At 51.3% G+C, this 18,545-nt stretch overlaps 7 protein-coding genes across 7 annotated transcripts; 5 read left to right on the top strand and 2 right to left on the bottom strand.

Moving 5' to 3' along the window:
* Nucleotides 1-1,623: 1,623 nt before the first annotated feature.
* TrAtP1_007945 (uncharacterized protein) lies at nucleotides 1,624-3,198 on the top strand (the record flags this gene model as incomplete). The annotated part of the gene is made up of 1 exon (XM_014092741.1): nucleotides 1,624-3,198. The coding sequence occupies one exon, from the start codon at nucleotides 1,624-1,626 to the stop codon at nucleotides 3,196-3,198; it is 1,575 nt and encodes a 524-aa protein (XP_013948216.1).
* Nucleotides 3,199-3,371: 173 nt separating this feature from the next.
* Nucleotides 3,372-5,378, bottom strand: TrAtP1_007944 (uncharacterized protein). Its single transcript, XM_014092740.2, has one exon. It carries the CDS (start codon nucleotides 5,294-5,296, stop codon nucleotides 4,016-4,018), a length of 1,281 nt encoding a protein of 426 aa, XP_013948215.1. The 5' UTR covers nucleotides 5,297-5,378; the 3' UTR covers nucleotides 3,372-4,015.
* Nucleotides 5,379-5,547: 169 nt separating this feature from the next.
* Nucleotides 5,548-7,226, top strand: TrAtP1_007943 (uncharacterized protein). Its single transcript, XM_014092739.2, has 3 exons — nucleotides 5,548-5,883; nucleotides 5,993-6,150; nucleotides 6,212-7,226. The coding sequence occupies exons 1-3, from the start codon at nucleotides 5,703-5,705 to the stop codon at nucleotides 6,614-6,616; spliced, it is 744 nt and encodes a 247-aa protein (XP_013948214.1). The 5' UTR covers nucleotides 5,548-5,702; the 3' UTR covers nucleotides 6,617-7,226.
* Nucleotides 7,227-8,593: 1,367 nt separating this feature from the next.
* TrAtP1_007942 (uncharacterized protein) lies at nucleotides 8,594-9,510 on the top strand (the record flags this gene model as incomplete). The annotated part of the gene is made up of 2 exons (XM_066113729.1): nucleotides 8,594-8,681; nucleotides 9,380-9,510. 2 exons carry the CDS (start codon nucleotides 8,594-8,596, stop codon nucleotides 9,508-9,510), a joined length of 219 nt encoding a protein of 72 aa, XP_065969817.1.
* Nucleotides 9,511-9,861: 351 nt separating this feature from the next.
* On the top strand, nucleotides 9,862-11,775 carry TrAtP1_007941 (uncharacterized protein; the record flags this gene model as incomplete). The annotated part of the gene is made up of 1 exon (XM_014092738.2): nucleotides 9,862-11,775. The coding sequence occupies one exon, from the start codon at nucleotides 9,862-9,864 to the stop codon at nucleotides 11,773-11,775; it is 1,914 nt and encodes a 637-aa protein (XP_013948213.2).
* A 338-nt stretch (nucleotides 11,776-12,113) lies between these two features.
* On the bottom strand, nucleotides 12,114-15,631 carry TrAtP1_007940 (uncharacterized protein). The gene is made up of 4 exons (XM_014092737.2): nucleotides 14,813-15,631; nucleotides 14,548-14,659; nucleotides 13,911-14,383; nucleotides 12,114-13,839 (listed from the first exon to the last, which is right to left on the bottom strand). The coding sequence occupies exons 1-4, from the start codon at nucleotides 15,019-15,021 to the stop codon at nucleotides 12,891-12,893; spliced, it is 1,743 nt and encodes a 580-aa protein (XP_013948212.2). The 5' UTR covers nucleotides 15,022-15,631; the 3' UTR covers nucleotides 12,114-12,890.
* Nucleotides 15,632-17,363: 1,732 nt separating this feature from the next.
* On the top strand, nucleotides 17,364-17,894 carry TrAtP1_013354 (uncharacterized protein). The gene is made up of 2 exons (XM_066115879.1): nucleotides 17,364-17,799; nucleotides 17,856-17,894. Exons 1-2 carry the CDS (start codon nucleotides 17,374-17,376, stop codon nucleotides 17,886-17,888), a joined length of 459 nt encoding a protein of 152 aa, XP_065969816.1. The 5' UTR covers nucleotides 17,364-17,373; the 3' UTR covers nucleotides 17,889-17,894.
* Nucleotides 17,895-18,545: the final 651 nt, after the last annotated feature.

The raw sequence follows: 18,545 nt of genomic DNA, 5'->3' as shown, positions 1-18,545 counted from the left end.
TGCTGCCCGCGATGTCTCTCTTTCCTGGTCGTACTGTCTTGGACTGCACGGCTGTGCGATGCATACTTCGGGTCTGAGGCCCTGTTAAAATGCGGTGGCGTCTACTGGCCTTTGGTCCCTTGGTCGCTCAGCCTGGACGTCTCCCAGATGTCTCACCCGCCCGACGCGCGCTACGGCCGATGACCAACCGAAGCAAGCCTCGAGGCGAATGCAGAGCAAATGCATCGTCACGGAGCTGTCAGGCTGCGGCGCATCTCTGCCATCTCTGCCATCTCAGCCATCGCGAGGGCTTCACGCCAAGGGCCACCCTGGTCGACGTCCGTGAGCCGCGGCGCTAGTCAGTGCATATTGTCTCTGCCCTGCGTCTGAAGTCGTAGCTCATCGTCCCAGGGTCTGTGTCCGGTCAGCTTTTGCTTCGGGCTTTGCCAGTCGTGTGGCGTGCTGCCCGCCCAAGTGGAGGCCGACGAGGCCGTGTAGATGGGAGAATACTGGCAGTAGTACTAGGAGTAGTATTTGGGTTGCTTGCTTTTTGCTGCGGGCACCCACTTCCCAGGGTCTGGGATGTCTTGGAGGGAGAGACTGCGCTCGGTCTCATCCCGCCCTCGAGACATGATAAAGAGCCTCCCTCGACCCCTCTGGCTGCTGGATCGCGAAGTTTTCGATGCTGTGTTTTGTACAGGTTGTTTAGGCTTTGGTCTGCCAGAAAAAATCCGTCCCTCTCTTTTGTTCTTGCCGAGTTGCGCATTCTGCTCCTGCTCTTTCCATTGTTCGGGGGGGATAGAAGCTACGAAACTGGCAAGAAGACTTCACTCGTTGGTTCTTTCCTGCACTTACACCAGACGTCACAACTACTTCCAGTCACTCACATGAGAAGAGGGCTCAGAGAAAAAAAAAAATCCCCACCAAACACCAGCTACCTGCCTCTATCTTCTCAATCTCGCCCCTCTACTCGACAGCCATTGTCATACCGAAACTGCGATAGGAATATCCTCTCCTGCTCTGCTGCGTGCCAATTCCAGATTAGCCACGGCGCGCAGTCTTCCCAGTCGCGACGTCCAATTCTAATCCAGCCTGTCATTATCACCCTTTTGGAGCAGGTCCACGGCGCACAGCACCGCCAAGTGCATCATCGTCGCACCGGAACGCGCATATCTTGCGCTACACTCGCTCCTTTGCCGGCTCAAAGAGAAGATCGGGTATCACGCACCAATCTTGCAATAGATTGGACGTTTTTGTCGCATGCAAGCCGCCTGGCTATCCTTCTCTCGCCCATTTTCAGCCACCCTTTGGCGAGCCGCTGTGGAGTGGGTTTGTGGTCAGTGTGTTGACCTACTCACTTTTGAATCACTTCTGCTTCACGTCTCGCCTTGTATGGGGTTCCATCTGCCACTTATTAATTACGCGCCCGACGTTCCAAAGTTTCCATTATTCTACTCCTCGCTTCCTCCACAAACCCGTTGCGATAATTCTGTTACTTCCATTGTCTACGACCAAAACAAACCACGGTAGCAACGACACTCAACACATCCTTCCGCTGCCCTCGGAACTGATTCCTATCAGTTACTCCTCTCTGTCTCTCTCCTTCATCCTTCATTCTTCTTGTCTTTTACCTTGGTCGATACAATGTCGAGCGGATTCGACCGCCTGGAGAGGCTGTTCAGCTCCAAACGCAAAGCTTCATTGGCTTCTCTCCGGGTTGCTGCCTCTGATAGCCCTCCGGCAGAGCCTCAGTTCCCTTCCCCTTCTTTCATTCGCCCAACAACCACTCGCATGACTGCCCGAGAAGAAGTGAGCGTGCGACAGGCGACTTGCCGCTCTCCCTCTGTGCCGGACACTGCCCCTTCTCGCCTGGGCTCGCTGAGGTCTCAATCTTCAAGTTCGGGCTTCAGTCGCTCGCCTATTCCGTCACCCTTTCTTCGTGACGCTCAGCCAGACTCGTTGGTGGCGAAACTTCACGAGTATCAATTTCCTAGCCCACCAAACCGAGATTGGAGGGTAGCTACTGCCACTACGGCTTTCAATTCAATGACCACGGAAAAGCCTGAGATTCCTAGCCCCCGCTCTCAATCTCCATCTCCGCTTCGTTTACAGATGACGCCTCGCGTCGACACTCCTCCATCGCCTAGCTCGGTAGAGAATGGATCTTGTCGCCGCCACTCTGACCAGAGTGTTAGAGTTCCTTCGCTTGTGTATAATACTCTGCCGACTCCAGAAGATTCGCCCGAGATTGTACCTGTGCGGAACCTTTTGGCCGATTCTAAAATATTCGACATTGCAATCGACAAAACATTCTTTGATGCATTTGAAGAACAGATTCTTCAGTCGTTTGATCACGCACCGTTGAATGATTCATTTAGCGACTCGTCCCCATCTGAAGCTTCTTTGGGCAGTTCCACTTTGCGGGAGCCAGACTTCAATGAATTTCTGAATCTCAGCGACGACGATATTGCCGAATCGGCACCCGAGACTCCGATGCTGGAATCTGACGATACATCGGAACACTCTCCGACCTCTGTGGGCGCATTTATTCCCCGGCCTAAGCCCATCGGCCCTTTCGACTTGATACTTACCCCTCCTCGCGCAAGTCGTCTTGCTACCGCCGCTGCTTTCGAAGCCGCCAGAATTGCAAAAAAACATGACTTCGACCTGGTATATGTTGTGAATATTTGGCCAAGCATGTCTCGTGGTCGGTCTTTCGATACTCAGAGCGCAGGCTCACATCAGACGCCTTCCTTTGGTCGGCTCTTGGCGGCTCATGGGTTGCACCAGATGGATGAGCCACTGCAACTAGCTGAATTCATGTATAACAAGATATTACGCGCTAAAGGTTGGATCGAATATCGCAATACGGATGCACTACCACATGAGCATGCCCGGGGTTACGCATGCTCCTTCTATACCGGAAAGGATTCTCCACGTCGCCTAAGTGAAGGCAATAGTCCAGTTTCAGACATCCAGGTCAACCGAGGCATCATCTTTGCTGCCTATAGGAGGCCCAGAATCGGCGACTGCAAAATGGGACGCAGCTTTACCGGAGCAGAGCTTAGCTCTCTATACGAAGATGCCGAGACCTTGGTGGAGATGTTGGTCGATATTCATGCAAGCAACCGTCGATGCCATCCAGCCTCTCACCACCACCAGCTCTGCGACGAGACTGGTCCTATGCCCATGCAAGATGTTCAATTGCTGTCTGTATAAGTTGAATTTCTATGACCATATTCTCTTTCAGATTCATCACTTGTTTTACAGCCATTTATCAAAAAACCATGGCATATATATGTTTTTTTTTTGTTTTCTCGTCTTCTCTTTTTCCTATTTCCTTTCCTTTCTTTTCTCCCCCCCCCCCCCTTTTTTTTTTTTTTTTTTTTTTTGCGTTCCATTTTGTTCAAGAATCAGAAAGATGAGTCAACGATCGGATTTCCTTTGTCAGTTCATCGTTTTTAAGATACCTATGGAGATGGTTTCTGTCACAATTGGCGTTTTCGAGATACTTTAGGCTCTCTAGTGTCCCCTATCAACACTAAAAGGGGAGCTTGTTTATAGTCGGAGGAATTTTGTTTTACCCGCAGCATGGTGGAAAAGAAAATCGGCGGAGGAACAGCGTTGGGACATTGTGAGGTTATGACCGACGGCAGATCTTCCCGTAATGAATGGAAACGGGCATGTATTTCGCATATATGTGGCGCGTTACGGCCGTAATGGTGACTACTAGTATTTCTTTAAAAGAAGAAAAAAAAAAAAGGGTAATTAGGTATAGACAGCCTAAAATTGAGGAAATCTTTTAATGATATATAAAACAAAAAAAAACAGAGCGTCTTTCGATTGCAAGTCTTATTTTGGTAGTAGGAAGTAATCACGTAAGAAACGAGAAACATGTGAGAATCTAGGAGCGCTCTGTCCAATATGACGGGAACAAGGCAAATACATCTTCTTGGCTATTCAAAAGTCTCTTATCCCTATCTTAAAATTACTCTATAGCAAGTGACCAGGGCATCAGACAGTTGTGTGTTTGCCATTAGTCAAACGGAATTCTGCGAAGCGTTTCCACATGTCCTCCCTTCTTCATCTCCTGAGCGGCCGCGATGCTGCTGGGAACCTTGATGCCGCAGCAATCGCCCCAGCCCGTGCCGTCGTGCGCCTGGGTAGTATGGTCGTGGTGTGAATGATCCTCGCTGCTGTCTTCATCGGCAGCGGACAGGTCTTCTTCGCTCATGCCATCTGCAGCAGGGATGAGCGATCCAAACAGGAAATGCTGCATAACGGGCAGTTTTCCCAGCACTTCGGCGACAAACATACGGCGCATACCGCCATCGATTTTGGTCCATGATTTGGAGGAGGAGATGTCGTCCAGCATGGGGCTGTGCCACCGCAGGCCTTTGACGGTCTTTGTGCTATTGACGAAGTTGACTTGGCCGAGATACAAGTAGTCGTCGCCGAATTCTTCGACTGTGAGGTCCTGGTGGATGGCGCGAGGGGTGATGTACGGGTGGTGCAGGAGCTGAGAGGCGCCGAAGAGGAATGGCAAGAATTGGTAATCGTCGAGTCCCCAAACTCCATGGGAACCAGCCGGCTCCAAGTAATATGCCATTTGAATGACACGCATTAGAGAGAGGTAGCGAACAAAGACTCGCAGGACCAGTGCCGGGAAGTCGGACCGCTGTAGGATGCCAAGTTGGTAGAGACATAGAAGCCACATCATGAAGTTGAGCTCGTGCCCTGAGCCATAATCGATCCGGTTTCGGTTGCCAAAGGACTGGAGAAAGTAGGCAGATGCTTCGGCGGTGGCCTCGGCGTTGTGCAGACCAAGGCTTTCGTGCCATGCCGGGACATTGTCACCGACTAGATCAAGGAAGCCCCTGAACGCCTTGTTGCCGAATCGAGAGCCGCCTTGCTCGTCTGGAGGGGACTGAGAGACAAAAGTTTCTGCTTGGTCCAAAATGCTCAAGATTGCCTTCACCGGTCCACTGAGGGAGTCGTCTTTGATAACAGATTTGGGCGTATCGACCACCGATTCCGACAGGCCAAAGATCCATGCCGCGATGAGATTATACGTTGGAGAAGCCAGGAATAAGTCATGGTCGCTCCTTGACAGAATGCGTCTGCTTGGCGCCTTGAAAGTCCAGCCCGTCAAGTCCGGTGGCGAGGGCAGCGCTGGAGTCTGAGGCACAGGCGTTTGGTTGGCGGGGCCGGGTCTCCTTCTGCGCGGCTCGAGCTTTGGGATTCTGTCTTTGAGGTTGGGGATGCCTGAGGCCAATGGCGGTAAGGAGGCCGGCTGGGCGGGTGATTGTGATGCCATGGCGCGGCTATATGTGATGAGAGTTGATGGAATTTTGATGTTGTGGCGCTGGAGACGTAGGTGTGTGTTGCAGGTGATGATGAATGAGGAATGAGGCGCTATCAAGATGGCGTAAAATCGGTCCCTGAAAGCTACCCCACGTCACCGGCCAGCGAGAGGTCCCCACTACGTATCCGACAGTACCTGAACCAGCAGAAACCAGGTCGCCATAGTGGCGGTCCAAGTACCGACACAAAAACTTTACTTTTGCAGATCGAGACTAGCAACACCAACGGCAGGCAAAATTTCAATCTTCATATCTGCACCTAGAGGCAGCATCTTACAGCCTTACAGCCAACCCATCTTTTTCTCATTGCTGCAAGCTGTTTCTTTTCTGTTTCTTTCACACACACACACATACATCACCATGGCTCCTCTTACGGCTGAGCTGTCACATCTGCCCAAGACAGATGGCTCCGCGAATTTTGCATACGGCGGCTACACAGTCACAGCTGCAGTCAACGGACCAGTAGAGGCGCAACGCCGGGATGAGAATCCATTCGAGGCGTTGGTGGACGTGAATGTGAGGCCGGCGGCGGGAGTTGGAGGTAAGCAGACGATTGCACCTAAACAAAACGAGAAGAGGGTGGTGGCTTTTATGGTGGAAGGATTTTATGAGGATTCATCTCTCTGACCTTTGGTGTCTTGCAATTTTAGGAACTGGTGAGCGCCAGCTGGAGGCTATTCTGCAGCCAGCTCTACGACACCTCATTCCAGTTAGGAATTTCCCCAGATGCGTGATTCAGGTCACTCTCCAGGTCATGGAGACGCCTGAGAATGCGTATGTGAATTCCAAGGTGATGCAGCCTCGACTAGTAAGTGTGGCTTATCCTAACCGTTTGAAAATGAATCTCCATCTCACATTCACTTCTTCAGAATCTTGGCATCATCCCAGCGCTCTTACACGCTGCTATTCTGGGACTTTTAACAGCAGCAGTTCCCATGAAGACGGTGGCTTCAGCAACATGTCTGGCAATCACAAATGCTGATGGCAGCAGCGTCAAGGTAGACCCGACGCCAGCGGAGATTGACCAAGCGAGATCCGTCCACGTGCTGGGCTTCACGGCCGACCGCGACCTTTTGCTCGCCGAGAGCGAGGGCTCCTTTTCAGCAGACGAGTGGGCCACGGTCCTCCAGACGGCGGAAAGGGTGTGCTGCCGCGGCCAGGAGGCTGGAGATGATGCGGAAATGGGAGGCTACGGGGCTGAATCCGAGAATGTGCAACAGTTTATGCGCTCCGTTTTGGAAGCGAAGGCAGCGCAGGGTCTCCACTGGAGGTGAAGCATCCGCCGGTGTTGATACATCACTTTGTTTCTCTCTCTCTCTCTCTCTCTCTAATTTCCTTTCTTGCTGGATCATTGGCTCCCCTTATCAATATCACCGGCGCCACGAGACGGTGATATCTGCTCTCGTATCTGAGCAGCGGTGCGAATTTATCCTGGGGTAGGCCGGTGGTTTGCAGGTGATTTGTGGGAATTGCCTTGTCAGCAAGGCGCTATCACATCAACTACATGACAAAATTGGCATAGGGAACAGTAAGTGCGGAAACGATGGAACTAGGTCAGCTATAAACGCTGCTGAGACGAGATGGGAGACGCTATTGGATTTGTGATGAGGCTGGCAGGCATGGGGGCGATACCGTTTCTGAGAGGCATCACGCAGAACCGAGTCAGCTGCGTCGATACGCCAGCTCGCCTAATCTAAAATCATTTATAATGCTCGGATAAGGGTGACGACATGTCGACAGAAGAGGGTGTGTTGAGACAACAGGCTGAATTCTCTCGATGGTGAAGGAGAGTGTTGACAGATTACATATTATTAAAGCAGGTGGTGTATGCCAGAAGCAGCATAGGATAGCGAAAAGAAGAATCAACAAAATGGCGCACCTGAATAAGATAGTACTATCTTCTTTCTTCTCTCCCCCCCTTCTCTTTCATTTTCTACATTTGCCGAATGTGGATGCGCTTCTCGGGCATGCGGGTTTATTTTTGTAACAACCCCTGAAATGCGTGCTAGGCGATGAAACGCTGTTTTGGCCGCCGCCGGCAGCGTCCGTTGACAGCTTTTTGTGATAGCGTTGGTCCGTTGACAGCGTTGGTCTGTTGACAGCGTCTATTAACAGCTTATATTAGTAGCGATTTACCGCAAAGGGCTACATGTATCTGTAAATGCTACTGCTGCTACTGCTGCTAACCAGCGAAAAGTACGCAGACGCTATAGTTCTCTGTATATTATATACCTCGTATATTGTTTAAATGTATAGTTAAAGAAGACCCTTAGAGTATAATTAAAATGCTTTAATTACTCTTAAAGAATTGTTTATATATATATAACCCAGTTCGACGATCAAAGCTCCTAGAAAATCAACAGTAGACTTCCCACTTGCTAAGATCCAACCACCTCATTCAGTCTGCAAATAATACATGTTTACTTAATACAGCTCTGATCTAGATGCCGCGTCTGCTTTTGGAATCCTTCGGCAGTGCATCTTCACCTTTCCAGCAAGTCAACTGCATAAAGTCATCCCCCATACTCTGAAACCAACTGCCTGCAGATGCGGAACACCAAACATGGGGGTTTGGTGAGACTGCCAAGCCGCCGCACTACCAAACACGGGCGGGTATCTGGCATGGAGTATCAACCCCGTATATTACCTAGTAATACTTGTACATGTGCCTGTACATACGCGCTGTGACATCTGTGACATGGGCATTTCGCTTCTCTCCAGGGTCTTTTTTTTCTCCGCAAGTCGAGGATTAATGGCAGCGTAGCATTTGGCCTCGACCTCCCGGAAATAGCACGTTGATGTCTGAGAGTGTGCAATACTACTCCAGCTGTCTAGGTACTCAATATTATTGCCTAGTAGGTAGTAATATTACAAGAGTCCTAGTAATGCTACTATTGGAAACTAGTAGCTGGCAGCTACGAGCTCCAATATGACGGTTTAATTGCCGGGCAGCAAAACGCGGGCCTGGCGTCTCAGGAGCTCAGTATCCCTGGCGCTTTTTATCTGCAGGTACCAAATCCTCGCATACAAATTCGCGTGTAGGTCAAAGTACACGGGGTGGCGGGCGGCACGCACCGCAAAACGCATCCCCCTGAAAAAAGAAGAAAAGCGAGAGGAAAAAAGAGAAACAATAAGAAAGGAAAAAAAGAGGAGCTGCGCATTGAAGGCCTCTGTTTCGCTGCCATTGCCAACGCCAAATGTTTCTGAGCAGGGAGCTGCTACCCAGCTAGCGACCAGCTAGCTCCTCCGTGATGGTAGCTGCATCAATTACGGGGAGAGAGAGAGATGTGATGGAAGCTGGGAGGAGATGTGATGCCTGGAAGCTGGGGATTGCTAGCGGTTAGAGATTCTGGCGATTCAGAGATTGTGGAATTGTATGTATATAAGACTCGTGGCGTCGAAAACAGCCTCTCCCGTTTGCTGGTACGCATCGACGTTGAGTATAATCTTTAGTTGGAGCAGCAGTGCCGGAAGCAGAACTCTGGAAGTTCTCGCATGTGTCCTTTTCTCGTCCTCCTTTAATTGCTGCATTTTCTCTACACCTTGTCTTTTATTCTTTCATTGCCCTTCCATTCTCTTATATATATATATAATTTTTTTTATTTTTTCCTCTTCTGTTCTTTTTTTTCTTTTCAACCTGCTTCCCCACTAGCAAGACCAGGCGTCGGCTCGCTCTTTCCCCCTTGATCCTCGTGTCACGAGATATCCTGTCTCTGATCTGCTCGAAGTGGCGGCGATTTATTTCTTATTTCACCTCCTCAGCCCTCGCTTGCTCTGCCTGTTGCAACTCCATCTGCGAGCCTCATCTTTGCTCTTTACGTGCACCACAGCTGGTCTGTTGCAGCCTCGCTTCCTCGGTTATCATCCACGACACATCCAACACCACCGCCATCGTCGTCATCCTAAATCACCCCGAGTCAAGTCAGCTGGATCTGCTTCGAGCCCATCCAGACGTCCATTTTGCCCAGCGCTTGCGTTGAAAGAGGTAAGGCCCACGACTGGACACTGCGGAGAAGCCGTCACTGAACTGGCAGTAGTCTACAAGGCCCCGACGACGACAAATCCTCGAGTCCAAAACAGAAAGTGCAACGTGGGTGCCTCCAAAGCATCACTCGAATCCCAAGAGAGTCTCCGCTGCTTCGTTATTCGCCCCCGACGCTTCCGCTAGAGCCTTAGCGCGCTTGGCTACTGCATCGCATTGCCCTTTTGCAGATTGCGCAAGGGGATTGATTGATTTATCCAGCACTCGCTGTTTGATGTAAGCAAAATCCTGGGCTGCTGCGACCTCTGCATTTCCCTTTTTAGAAGCGCCGGCTCGCCGCCAGTCAATGGGCTTTCGCAACGGGAAGCTTCTGCTTACACTGTTCTACAGCGTTCCACGGAACACGGATCCCGGGACAAAGTCTGCGCTGCGCCCATCCCGGAATTTACTGTCCACCCTCCACTAAGCCCGTGGTTGATAATCCACTGCCTATCGCTATAACGCGCTGCAACCGCACTACCGCCTGCTATAGTAATCATGGACGGCACTGTTTCGCCTCGGACCGACCTCCATCCTTCCCCCGAGAGCAACGGCGGACTTGAGTCGCAGGACCGCCCTGCCTCGCGACTCTTGGCTAAGTCCGACGACATATTAGACCGCCGCCCCAAGTCCTCGTCCGGCATTCATAACCTGTCCGTCAACGTCACCAAGGCCTCTCGCTATGAACTTGAGTCGAACCTCCCCTCTACCGCTATCCCATCACTAGGTGGCTCTGGTGCCTCGGATTTTCCCGTGACCTCTGTTGTTATTTCACCAGCAGAGCCCTCGACCGTGGCGTCGCCTAAGACCGCCATTTTCTCAACTGCGGACTCCAGCCAGCTCAAACCGGAGGCGCAACAGCTGGCGCAACAGCAGCGCGAAGCTTATCAAGCAGCCGCGTCGCTTGAGCTTGTTCCCCGCCAAACTATCCTGAAGGCGCTCGCATTCACCAATTCTTCCGTCTCTCGTCCCCGGAAGCCAGAGGCACTTTCGTTCAATAACATGTTATTCCCTCAGGGTGTCAACGGCGGCTCCTCGTCCGCCGCCGCCAGTCCCCAACAGCTCGCCGATGCGCTCCAAGATCTAGCCAAGAAGCGATCTACACCAACCACAGCAATCAGCAATCTGCTATCGCCATGTTTCTACCACCAGCGATTCGATGATGCTGTCGACATCGATAAGGTCCTCGAGGAGATTAAGAACGATGAGTCCATGTCACATTCACGCTTGGTCCAGACTGCGACCAGCGTGCGTGAAGTCTCCAAGCAGCTTCAACGACGCCCCATCAAGCAAGCAGTGCGCAATATCATGATTGTCACCAAGGCTCGGGATAACCAGCTTGTTTACCTCACACGGGAGCTGACAACGTGGCTCTTGCAAACCCCTCGTTATGGATCTGATGTCGGAGTCAACGTCTACGTCGATGCCAAGCTGCGCAACTCAAAGCGCTTTAATGCGGCAAGCATCGTCGCTGGAGATGCGCGATTTGAAAACATGCTCAGATATTGGACCCCGGATCTGTGCTGGAGCCAGCCTGAGAAGTTTGATCTCGTTCTCACCCTGGGCGGCGACGGCACGGTCCTCTTCACCTCATGGCTCTTCCAGCGCGTGGTGCCTCCTGTCCTCTCATTCAGCTTGGGAAGTCTTGGCTTCATGACCACTTTTGAGTTTGAACACTATAAAAAGCATCTGAACCGAGTCATGGGCGATGATGGTATGAAGATTAATCTGCGCATGCGTTTCACTTGCACCGTCTATAGACAAGGATCCAACGGCAACCCCATGGACGAAGGAGAGCAATTCGAGGTCCTCAACGAGCTTGTCATTGACCGTGGCCCATCTCCTTACGTCTCAAACCTTGAGCTCTACGGAGATGATGAGCTCCTGACTGTGGTCCAAGCCGACGGCTGCATCTTCTCTACGCCTACCGGTTCGACAGCCTACTCTCTTTCAGCGGGCGGCTCTCTTGTCCACCCTGACATTCCCGCCATTCTCTTGACTCCCATCTGCCCGCACACTCTCTCGTTCCGACCCATGGTCCTCTCCGACACCATGGCACTCCGTATTGCCGTGCCACGCAATTCTCGAGCCACCGCCTACTGTGCTTTTGACGGCAAGGGCCGAGTCGAGCTCAAGCAAGGCGACCATGTTACCATCACTGCGTCGCAATATCCCTTCCCTACCGTCACTCGAACCGACACTGAGTGGTTCGACAGCGTCAGCCGCACCCTGCGATGGAACGTCCGCGCCGCCGCTCAGAAGCCCTTCGATGCGTCTGGCATTTCACCCTCTGGCGAAGAGGAAGAGGATGACAGCTGGGATATTGACACCGACAGTGCTTATTATGCTAGCGAAGAGGGTAGTACCGCCGCCAGCCCTATCAGGAGACAGATGAGCATGCTGGGCATGTGATTACGACTGACACATGCTTTTTCTTGGACCCCCTTTTACGAATATATAAGCGTGTCTTGTCAAGTTTTTTATCTTGTTGCTTTGTTGCGCCCCTTATTGGCCACCTTTGCTGAACATCTAGATGTAGATATGCTGGGAGTTTTTTTTGTTGGCGTTGGAGTATGAATGGTGGGCTCCCTTATATGGACGCTGCCCCCTCTGGGTTGTCTTTGGTTCTCTCATTTTTTACAACTATTACCTTATACAGTCTATAGCTTAGAGTAGATAGCTAGACACGGCTTGAGCAAAAGATCTTGAGCAGTTTGAATTGCAAAGATACAATGCGAAACATTTATTCGCACAGATTTCTTCAAAATCAGATTCTAATTTCTCTAAAACTAAACATTGTTGTTGTTCATTGGCGTGCTATGCAAAAGGCCAACGTAGACGGAACAGTACTTTGTTTCTTTGTTTCTTTTTCCCACCAGTAAGGCCGTTCCATCCATAATACGCCCATTGAAATATGCTGTCCCCCCCTCCTTTATATCTGATCAAACGGCAATCAGCTCCATTTTCTTGTGATGCACAAACCCCCCCCTTCCTCCGTAAAGAAAAAAACAATTTCCAGAAACATTTGTTTTCTTTTTGCAAACCAGTCGCAGGCCGTGTTAAACAAAAAAAAAAAAAACAAAAAAAAAATCCAAACACACATTATTAAAAGCACGAGTTGCCTCCCAGGTTTGCCAGTATCCGTCTATCCAGCAAAGCTCATTTCCAGTCTCTTGATCCAAAGCCGGAAAGGAAAGAAAAGAGGAAGAAAAAACACAATAAAATGTTAATAATGGGTAGGTGTGTTTCACCCCACCTCTCTTCAAAGAACAAATGAGAAATTATCAAAAGTCGTCAAGGGGGAAGAAGAGAAACCAAAAAAAAGGAGAGGAAAGATGTCTCTCATTCTCGCCCCCGTTGGTAAATGAAAAACAATCAATGTTTTCCTTAAAAAAAAAAAGTCATGTCTTCGTAGAAAAACAAAGAAAACAATGCTCAAAAGAAGGTGTCCGTGTATCTGCAATCCTGGGTGTATGTTTGCTCCTTCATCCTCTGTTTTTGTGGCTTCGGTGCATATGCATGCGCGATTATCTCCAAGCGCCTTGGCTCAGGGACAGTAGGCCTGCGACACAGTCCATGTCGCCCTTTTTGCTGGGGCTGACCTCGCCACACATGAATCTGCTTACTTCATCGTCCCGTGGAGACTCTGCCTTGGGCTCCAAATCGGCCAAAGTGTAAATCCCCGTCTTGGCAGGTGAACGAGCCTCGGACGGCACAGTGTTGGAACGCATCAGGAATGCTGGGCTCTTTCGACCCTGCAGCACTCGACCGATTCGTCTGGCACTCTGTGATCTGATGGGACTGCCGGGCGGCATCTGTCGACGGCCCTCTGCAGAACTTCCATCACGTCTGGGGCTCCAGTTCTCCTTGTCCGAGTCAGACGGGGAGACAAGCATGGAGACATTCATCTTTGCGTGGCAGGATTCCCGTGATTTTTCATCACTGACCCAGCACGTCTCTAGCCGAGCAACACTGGAAGTAGTACGATTGAATCTGGGCTTCTTGATCAGGCGAGAGCGCGCATACTTTGTCTGCGATGCATTGCGCTTGGCAGTGTTGGGTTGCAAAATACTGCTGGTGGAACGGAGCAAGCTGATGGCGGCGATGGCAGAGCCGCTGGACTCATGCTCGGCCTGAGCCGTCAGCTCGTCTCGGGTTTCGGAATCCGCGCACAGCTCCCAAGCATGAACATCACGAGAGCGGCCACGAACAAGATGTGGTGGAAGCGAGTTGGTCAGGGTTGAGATGGGTGGCAGAGTGACAGCAGGGAGTGCACTATGGCTACGCTGAAGGCCCCGTCGAAGCGACAGAGACGGTAGAGTAGATGAAGGTCTTGATGGGGTTTCACGGATCGGCGAGAATTCGTTGTTGGGCACCAACTCGGCCTTGCCTTCAAGAGAGAGGGAGAGACGCATGTGCGACCGATTGGCTCCAGATGTATTAGATGAGCAAGAGGAAGGGTAGAAAGGATCGAATCTATGATGCAAGAGTCAGTATATGAGTAAGGGAAGGTGAAGAAGGTATAGATCCTATGGCAGACAACTTACTTGTAGGAGTTATCACGCGAGAGAGGCGTGGCGTACGTGTTACCCAGGTTCCAGCGGTTTGCGAGATAGCCAACGGAGCCAGAGAAGGACTGAGAGGGATGGTTGGCGTCCTCCTGCGAGGGTGGGAACATTTGTCGTTGCGGTGTGACGTGCGGCTGGTTGCTTGCAGAGAAAGGCTGAGAGGCATACCGGGATGCAGGCGTGGCGTGGATAGCCTCGCCAGCACCGTGGTGGGGGTGCGCATGTATCGGGCTGGTGGGAAGATGAGGCGGTGATGTCGGAGAATGGTCGTGAGTCTGGGAATGGTCGGAGAGGTAGAAGGCCGATGGGTCCAGCTCGACGACGATGCTGCGGGAGGTGATGGGATCCGACGTGATGTTGTGCATGCCGCTGAAGCGCAGAGCCGCCAGCTCCTGCGGTGACAGCGGACGGGACTTGCGCCTATCGTTCTGTCTTCGGTTCTGGAACCAGATCTAATTCGGTGAGGCCCATGTCAGCTTTGTGTCTGTGGTTGTCTTTGGGCATAAAAGGTTGCATAAAGGTTTAATTGGCTTTAATCTGGAGACGCGTTGGGTCCCCCCCAGATCCTGGCTCGGGTTCAAGGGCTGACAGGGCAATGTTAAAGTGCATGACATACCTGAACTTCCTTTTCATTAAGTGACACGCGGTTCACGATCTCAAGACGCGCCTGCTTATCGGGCTTGGGGTTGATGGAGTATGCCTCTTCGAGGATCATCTTGTCCTTGGTGCTAGTGGGAGCAACAACAACAACACATGTTAGCCAGCTTGCGCAACACGCTTGCCAGGGGTCAATTGGCATCAATTCCGCGCAGAAGACGATCGCCAATGGCCCTCGGACAGGATTAATCAAGATAGGAAGCTTCAGAATACAAGGGACATACGCTGTTCTCTTTCTCTTGCCCTTGGGGTGTCTATCTGTGGTGGGGGATGAGACGGCGGGGAGCGCGCTCTGGGCCAGGCTGGAAAGGGGCTCAGAGGTTCGCACAGGAGACGGTGAGCTGACATGCCGCAGATGCTGCTGGTGAAGCTCGTGCTGATGCTGGCGATCCATATCAGCCATGCTGGAGGGCGGCGTGAGAGGAGCGGCCATGGTGGTGGAGGAGTGTGTGGTTTGTTTTTGTTGTTATTGTTTTGGTCTAAGAGGCGCCTCGAGGCATTACTCTTGGATGAGCTTGGAGAGGCAGATGGAAGAGGATTAGGGGGGGGGACACGAAGGATTAAAGATGAAAATAAAGAAAAAGAGAGAACTGGAGCCCCGACCAGGAGTAGAGCCAAGGGGAAGAGGCAGATGCGTGGAAGAGAAAATGCAAGATACGACGTGTAGCGAGCAACGACGTGGTGAAGGTGCTGGGACGGGCAGGTTTGTGGACGTGCAGGAGGCGGTGGGCATTGGGTAGGTACATGGAGCTCCAGTTGCATCGGCAAGGCGATTAGGTACAGTACATGGGGGCCCGGTACAGCTACTTGCCGTGGACAGCGCATAGTACAGCAGGTTACAGCACGCACAGCACGCACCACAGGCGGTCCCTTGGCGCACTGGAGCTGTGGCCCGGTGGTGCCCGGAAGGGGGGGGGCGTGAGTGGCTACAGGGGTCTTTTGGGCCAAGGTCTCAGCGCGGTCGGTAGCAGTGACTCGGGCCTCTGTAGCGGCGGCAGGCTGCCAAGTCACCCCCCCGTCTTGAGGAGAAAAAAAAGAGGCCCCTCTGCTAGCTCTATTTTGCAGCTTGAACCTTTGAATTGATTTTCCAAACAAAAAAAATAAAGACTGAGAAAAAGTAAGGCTTGAGCCCGCGTGCAAATCACGTCGCGCGCCTGGCACTGGCATGTCCGAATGGGGAAACATGGCCAAAAAAACACGCGTAGCACGTGCAAGGGTCCTACAAAGCTTCCATCTCATGAAGCTCTCTGCTTTCATTAAATTAATCATCGTCTTCTGCGAGCTCCTCTCATATTTTCGCTTTATTAATCATTATTATTCCTTCTTCTGGTCATTGACACCCCTGTCTGGAGCAATGCACTACCGCCATGCAGAGTACAGCTCTCTTTTGGACGCCGTCGACAACTGAAGAACAAAGAACAGCCGACCCATGCAATGGAAGGCCAGCATGACCAGGATGCCTTGGCCAGCGAACGCATGAGAGGCGTACACGATACCTTGCTTGCTGAGTGCTTGCATGGTCCCCGCCTCAGCGTTCTCGCCGCTTTAGTCTTTTGGCGACGTGCATGCCACCCAATGCCACCGCCCAGAATTACTGTACAAGTACAATGTACTGCATCTGATCCCTAATCGTATATTGTCTCGACTAGCGTCAGCCGTGAGCGCGCGATGCTGCTCCGTTGGGTGGTAGTGCGAGAATGAATGCTCTCGTGCTGCTAGTGAAGAATTGGTTTGTTTACTTTTGGCCGCATCGGGCTCGCCGTACTACTGTACTAGTAGTAGTATGAAAAGTACCTGGCGCAGCAGCAAGTAAACAAAACAAAACAAACAAAACAGCAGATTCCATCATCGCTGAGCACCACAAATGCCCAATGCTGATCCATCCACACGAGTAATGGAGTAGGCATGTATGTGTACATCCAGGTAGGCATTATTAAGCCGTCCATGTCTACAGAGCAGCGTGACTTTTCTCTCCCTTCTCACTGCTGCTGCTGCTAGTCATGCCATCCATGGCCATCTCATCAACACCCTATTGATCGTCTTGTCGACACCGCTGTCGCTTAAATGGAGCCGGCCATGCAAGCACTCCAACGTGGACTCGATAGCTTCCCTCAACTCAGGCCATTGCCTCGACTAGCTGCTGCTGCTGCATCCGCTATACCTCGTCGCAAACACCAAAAGGACCAAAAGGGACTGCCTGGTGGATCGTCTTAGCGCCCAGCCCCCCGTTTTAGAGCCGCCACGTTGTGCGTTGTAATATGTAGGCAAATGTATGAGCACGCATGAATGGAGCAGGACGAGCATCCAGCACCCACCAGGCCTTGGCTGTGCTGTCTGTATCCGAGCAGAGGATACCTACAGTACTATATTGGATGTATGAGACGTCCAGTTGAGATCAATTCAAAGCACTCAGTCATTATAACATCTGATCATCGTGATCCTCTCGAAAGCTGTAGCAATCCTCTGGACCTTGGCTCCGTCTCTCACTCTCAATCCGTCTCTCACTCTCAATCCGCCTCTCACGCCTCTCACGCCTTCCACACACTCGCTCGCTCACATCTTCTTGACCGCCTTCTCCAGCTATACCTCCCTGAGCACTTCTCCGTCCTGGCTGCTACCTTGCCGTGCATTGGTGGCTACAGCTTCGTCGTACATGCCGGCGGCCATTGGCCTATCATATTCGACGCTGCTGCTCCAACCTCTTCAACGGTAAGGCAGATGTGCCCAATTGTGATGCGTTGGCCTCGGTAGATTTGCCCAGCCTAATCTATGTACGATTAATTGAATGCTTGTTTTGTCTCCCTTTCCGCCTTTTTGCCCACTGCTGCTCTCCGTCTCATATCTCAGTCAGTCTCTCTCTCTCGTTTCGGCTTCGTCGCAAACGTTCCCTCCCCCTGCTCTGCTGCAAAGCTCCACTTGCTCCGTCTCTTCCCACTCATCTATTGCCTCTCGTCCTTTCTCCGGACCGATGCGTCAAGTCTGGCCATCCATCTCTCCAGCTTGCAGCCAAGTTTCAAGACAGCAAAGCAAAGGATACCGAAACTCCCGAGCTTCAGCCAGTATTGCAAGTCAAGTTTTACTTGCCTGGTGTAGCACCAAATTTCCATCAAACATATCAATTTCCGCTTCCAATGGCCCGTCAATAATTCCCCAATCGTACATGTCTGCAGTCATAGACCTCCAAAGCTCCCACACATTATACGTGTACCCAGTATACTTCCTTTTACCCCAATTTGCTACCTCACCTATACATACTCATACATACAGGTATACAACACACGCTTCCCATGTAACATATAATACGTGTCAAAGGGCCTGGCCACCTGCTTCTACATGCGTCTTGCATCCCGCATATCCCCATCTACCTATCCCCAGCCACAACAATTTGGCCCTTTTTCTTCACCGCAGTTGACGGGAGGAGCACAAAAAAACCGACTAGCCAGCGCAGGGCCAACGAGAGCAGAGCCTATGGAGCCTTGTCAAGCTCCATCCACATCTGCCCAACCTTCTTCGTTCTATTCTAGGTTTCTTCTTCGGGCCAACATTACATCTTCATCTCTCTGCCCGTCAAGTGGTTCTGCATATGTGTACAGCGCCTGCTCCATATCTGCCTGAGTTTCTGCAGCATATTCCTAGCACTTTGTAGGCGGGATGTTATAGGCAGGGGTAAGCAGTGCATGCTGGGCTGCTTGCTCGTCGTATGGAGTATCAATACGGAGCCATACGAGTACATACATGAATGCGTTGTCCGGCATGCATTCCGAGCAATCTGAATGTCTCGCTGGCCAATACTGCACGCGCACCAGGTGTGCGTAAAGCTACGTTGTAGAGTTATCCAGCACTTTAGTTGTAGCATTAATAGGTTATTACTGCTATTACTGCTTTTGCTACTGTTGCTACAATTGCTACTACTATGATCTTTAAAACACCCATACTTATATCAACTAATTATATACA

The sequence above is a fragment of the Trichoderma atroviride genome, chromosome 4, assembly GCF_020647795.1.
Source record: "Trichoderma atroviride chromosome 4, complete sequence".
In the NCBI taxonomy this organism is placed as follows: domain Eukaryota; kingdom Fungi; phylum Ascomycota; class Sordariomycetes; order Hypocreales; family Hypocreaceae; genus Trichoderma; species Trichoderma atroviride.
The sequence above is the reverse complement of the archived record's forward strand: the minus strand, read 5'-3'. Positions and strand labels throughout refer to the sequence as shown.

Excerpts from the sequence above, each read along its gene's own strand:
- TrAtP1_007944 (XM_014092740.2), bottom strand. The coding sequence starts at position 5,296 with ATGGCATCACAATCACCCGCCCAGCCGGCCTCCTTACCGCCATTGGCC.
- TrAtP1_007943 (XM_014092739.2), top strand. The coding sequence starts at position 5,703 with ATGGCTCCTCTTACGGCTGAGCTGTCACATCTGCCCAAGACAGATGGC. Across the intron at positions 5,884-5,992 it reads GCCGGCGGCGGGAGTTGGAG|GAACTGGTGAGCGCCAGCTG; the intron begins GTAAGCAGACGA and ends TTGCAATTTTAG. Across the intron at positions 6,151-6,211 it reads AGGTGATGCAGCCTCGACTA|AATCTTGGCATCATCCCAGC; the intron begins GTAAGTGTGGCT and ends TCACTTCTTCAG.
- TrAtP1_007940 (XM_014092737.2), bottom strand. The coding sequence starts at position 15,021 with ATGGCCGCTCCTCTCACGCCGCCCTCCAGCATGGCTGATATGGATCGC. Across the intron at positions 14,660-14,812 it reads GGCAAGAGAAAGAGAACAGC|CACCAAGGACAAGATGATCC; the intron begins GTATGTCCCTTG and ends TGCTCCCACTAG. Across the intron at positions 13,840-13,910 it reads TCGCGTGATAACTCCTACAA|ATTCGATCCTTTCTACCCTT; the intron begins GTAAGTTGTCTG and ends CTTGCATCATAG.
- TrAtP1_013354 (XM_066115879.1), top strand. The coding sequence starts at position 17,374 with ATGCTTGTTTTGTCTCCCTTTCCGCCTTTTTGCCCACTGCTGCTCTCC. Across the intron at positions 17,800-17,855 it reads ACACATTATACGTGTACCCA|GTATACAACACACGCTTCCC; the intron begins GTATACTTCCTT and ends TCATACATACAG.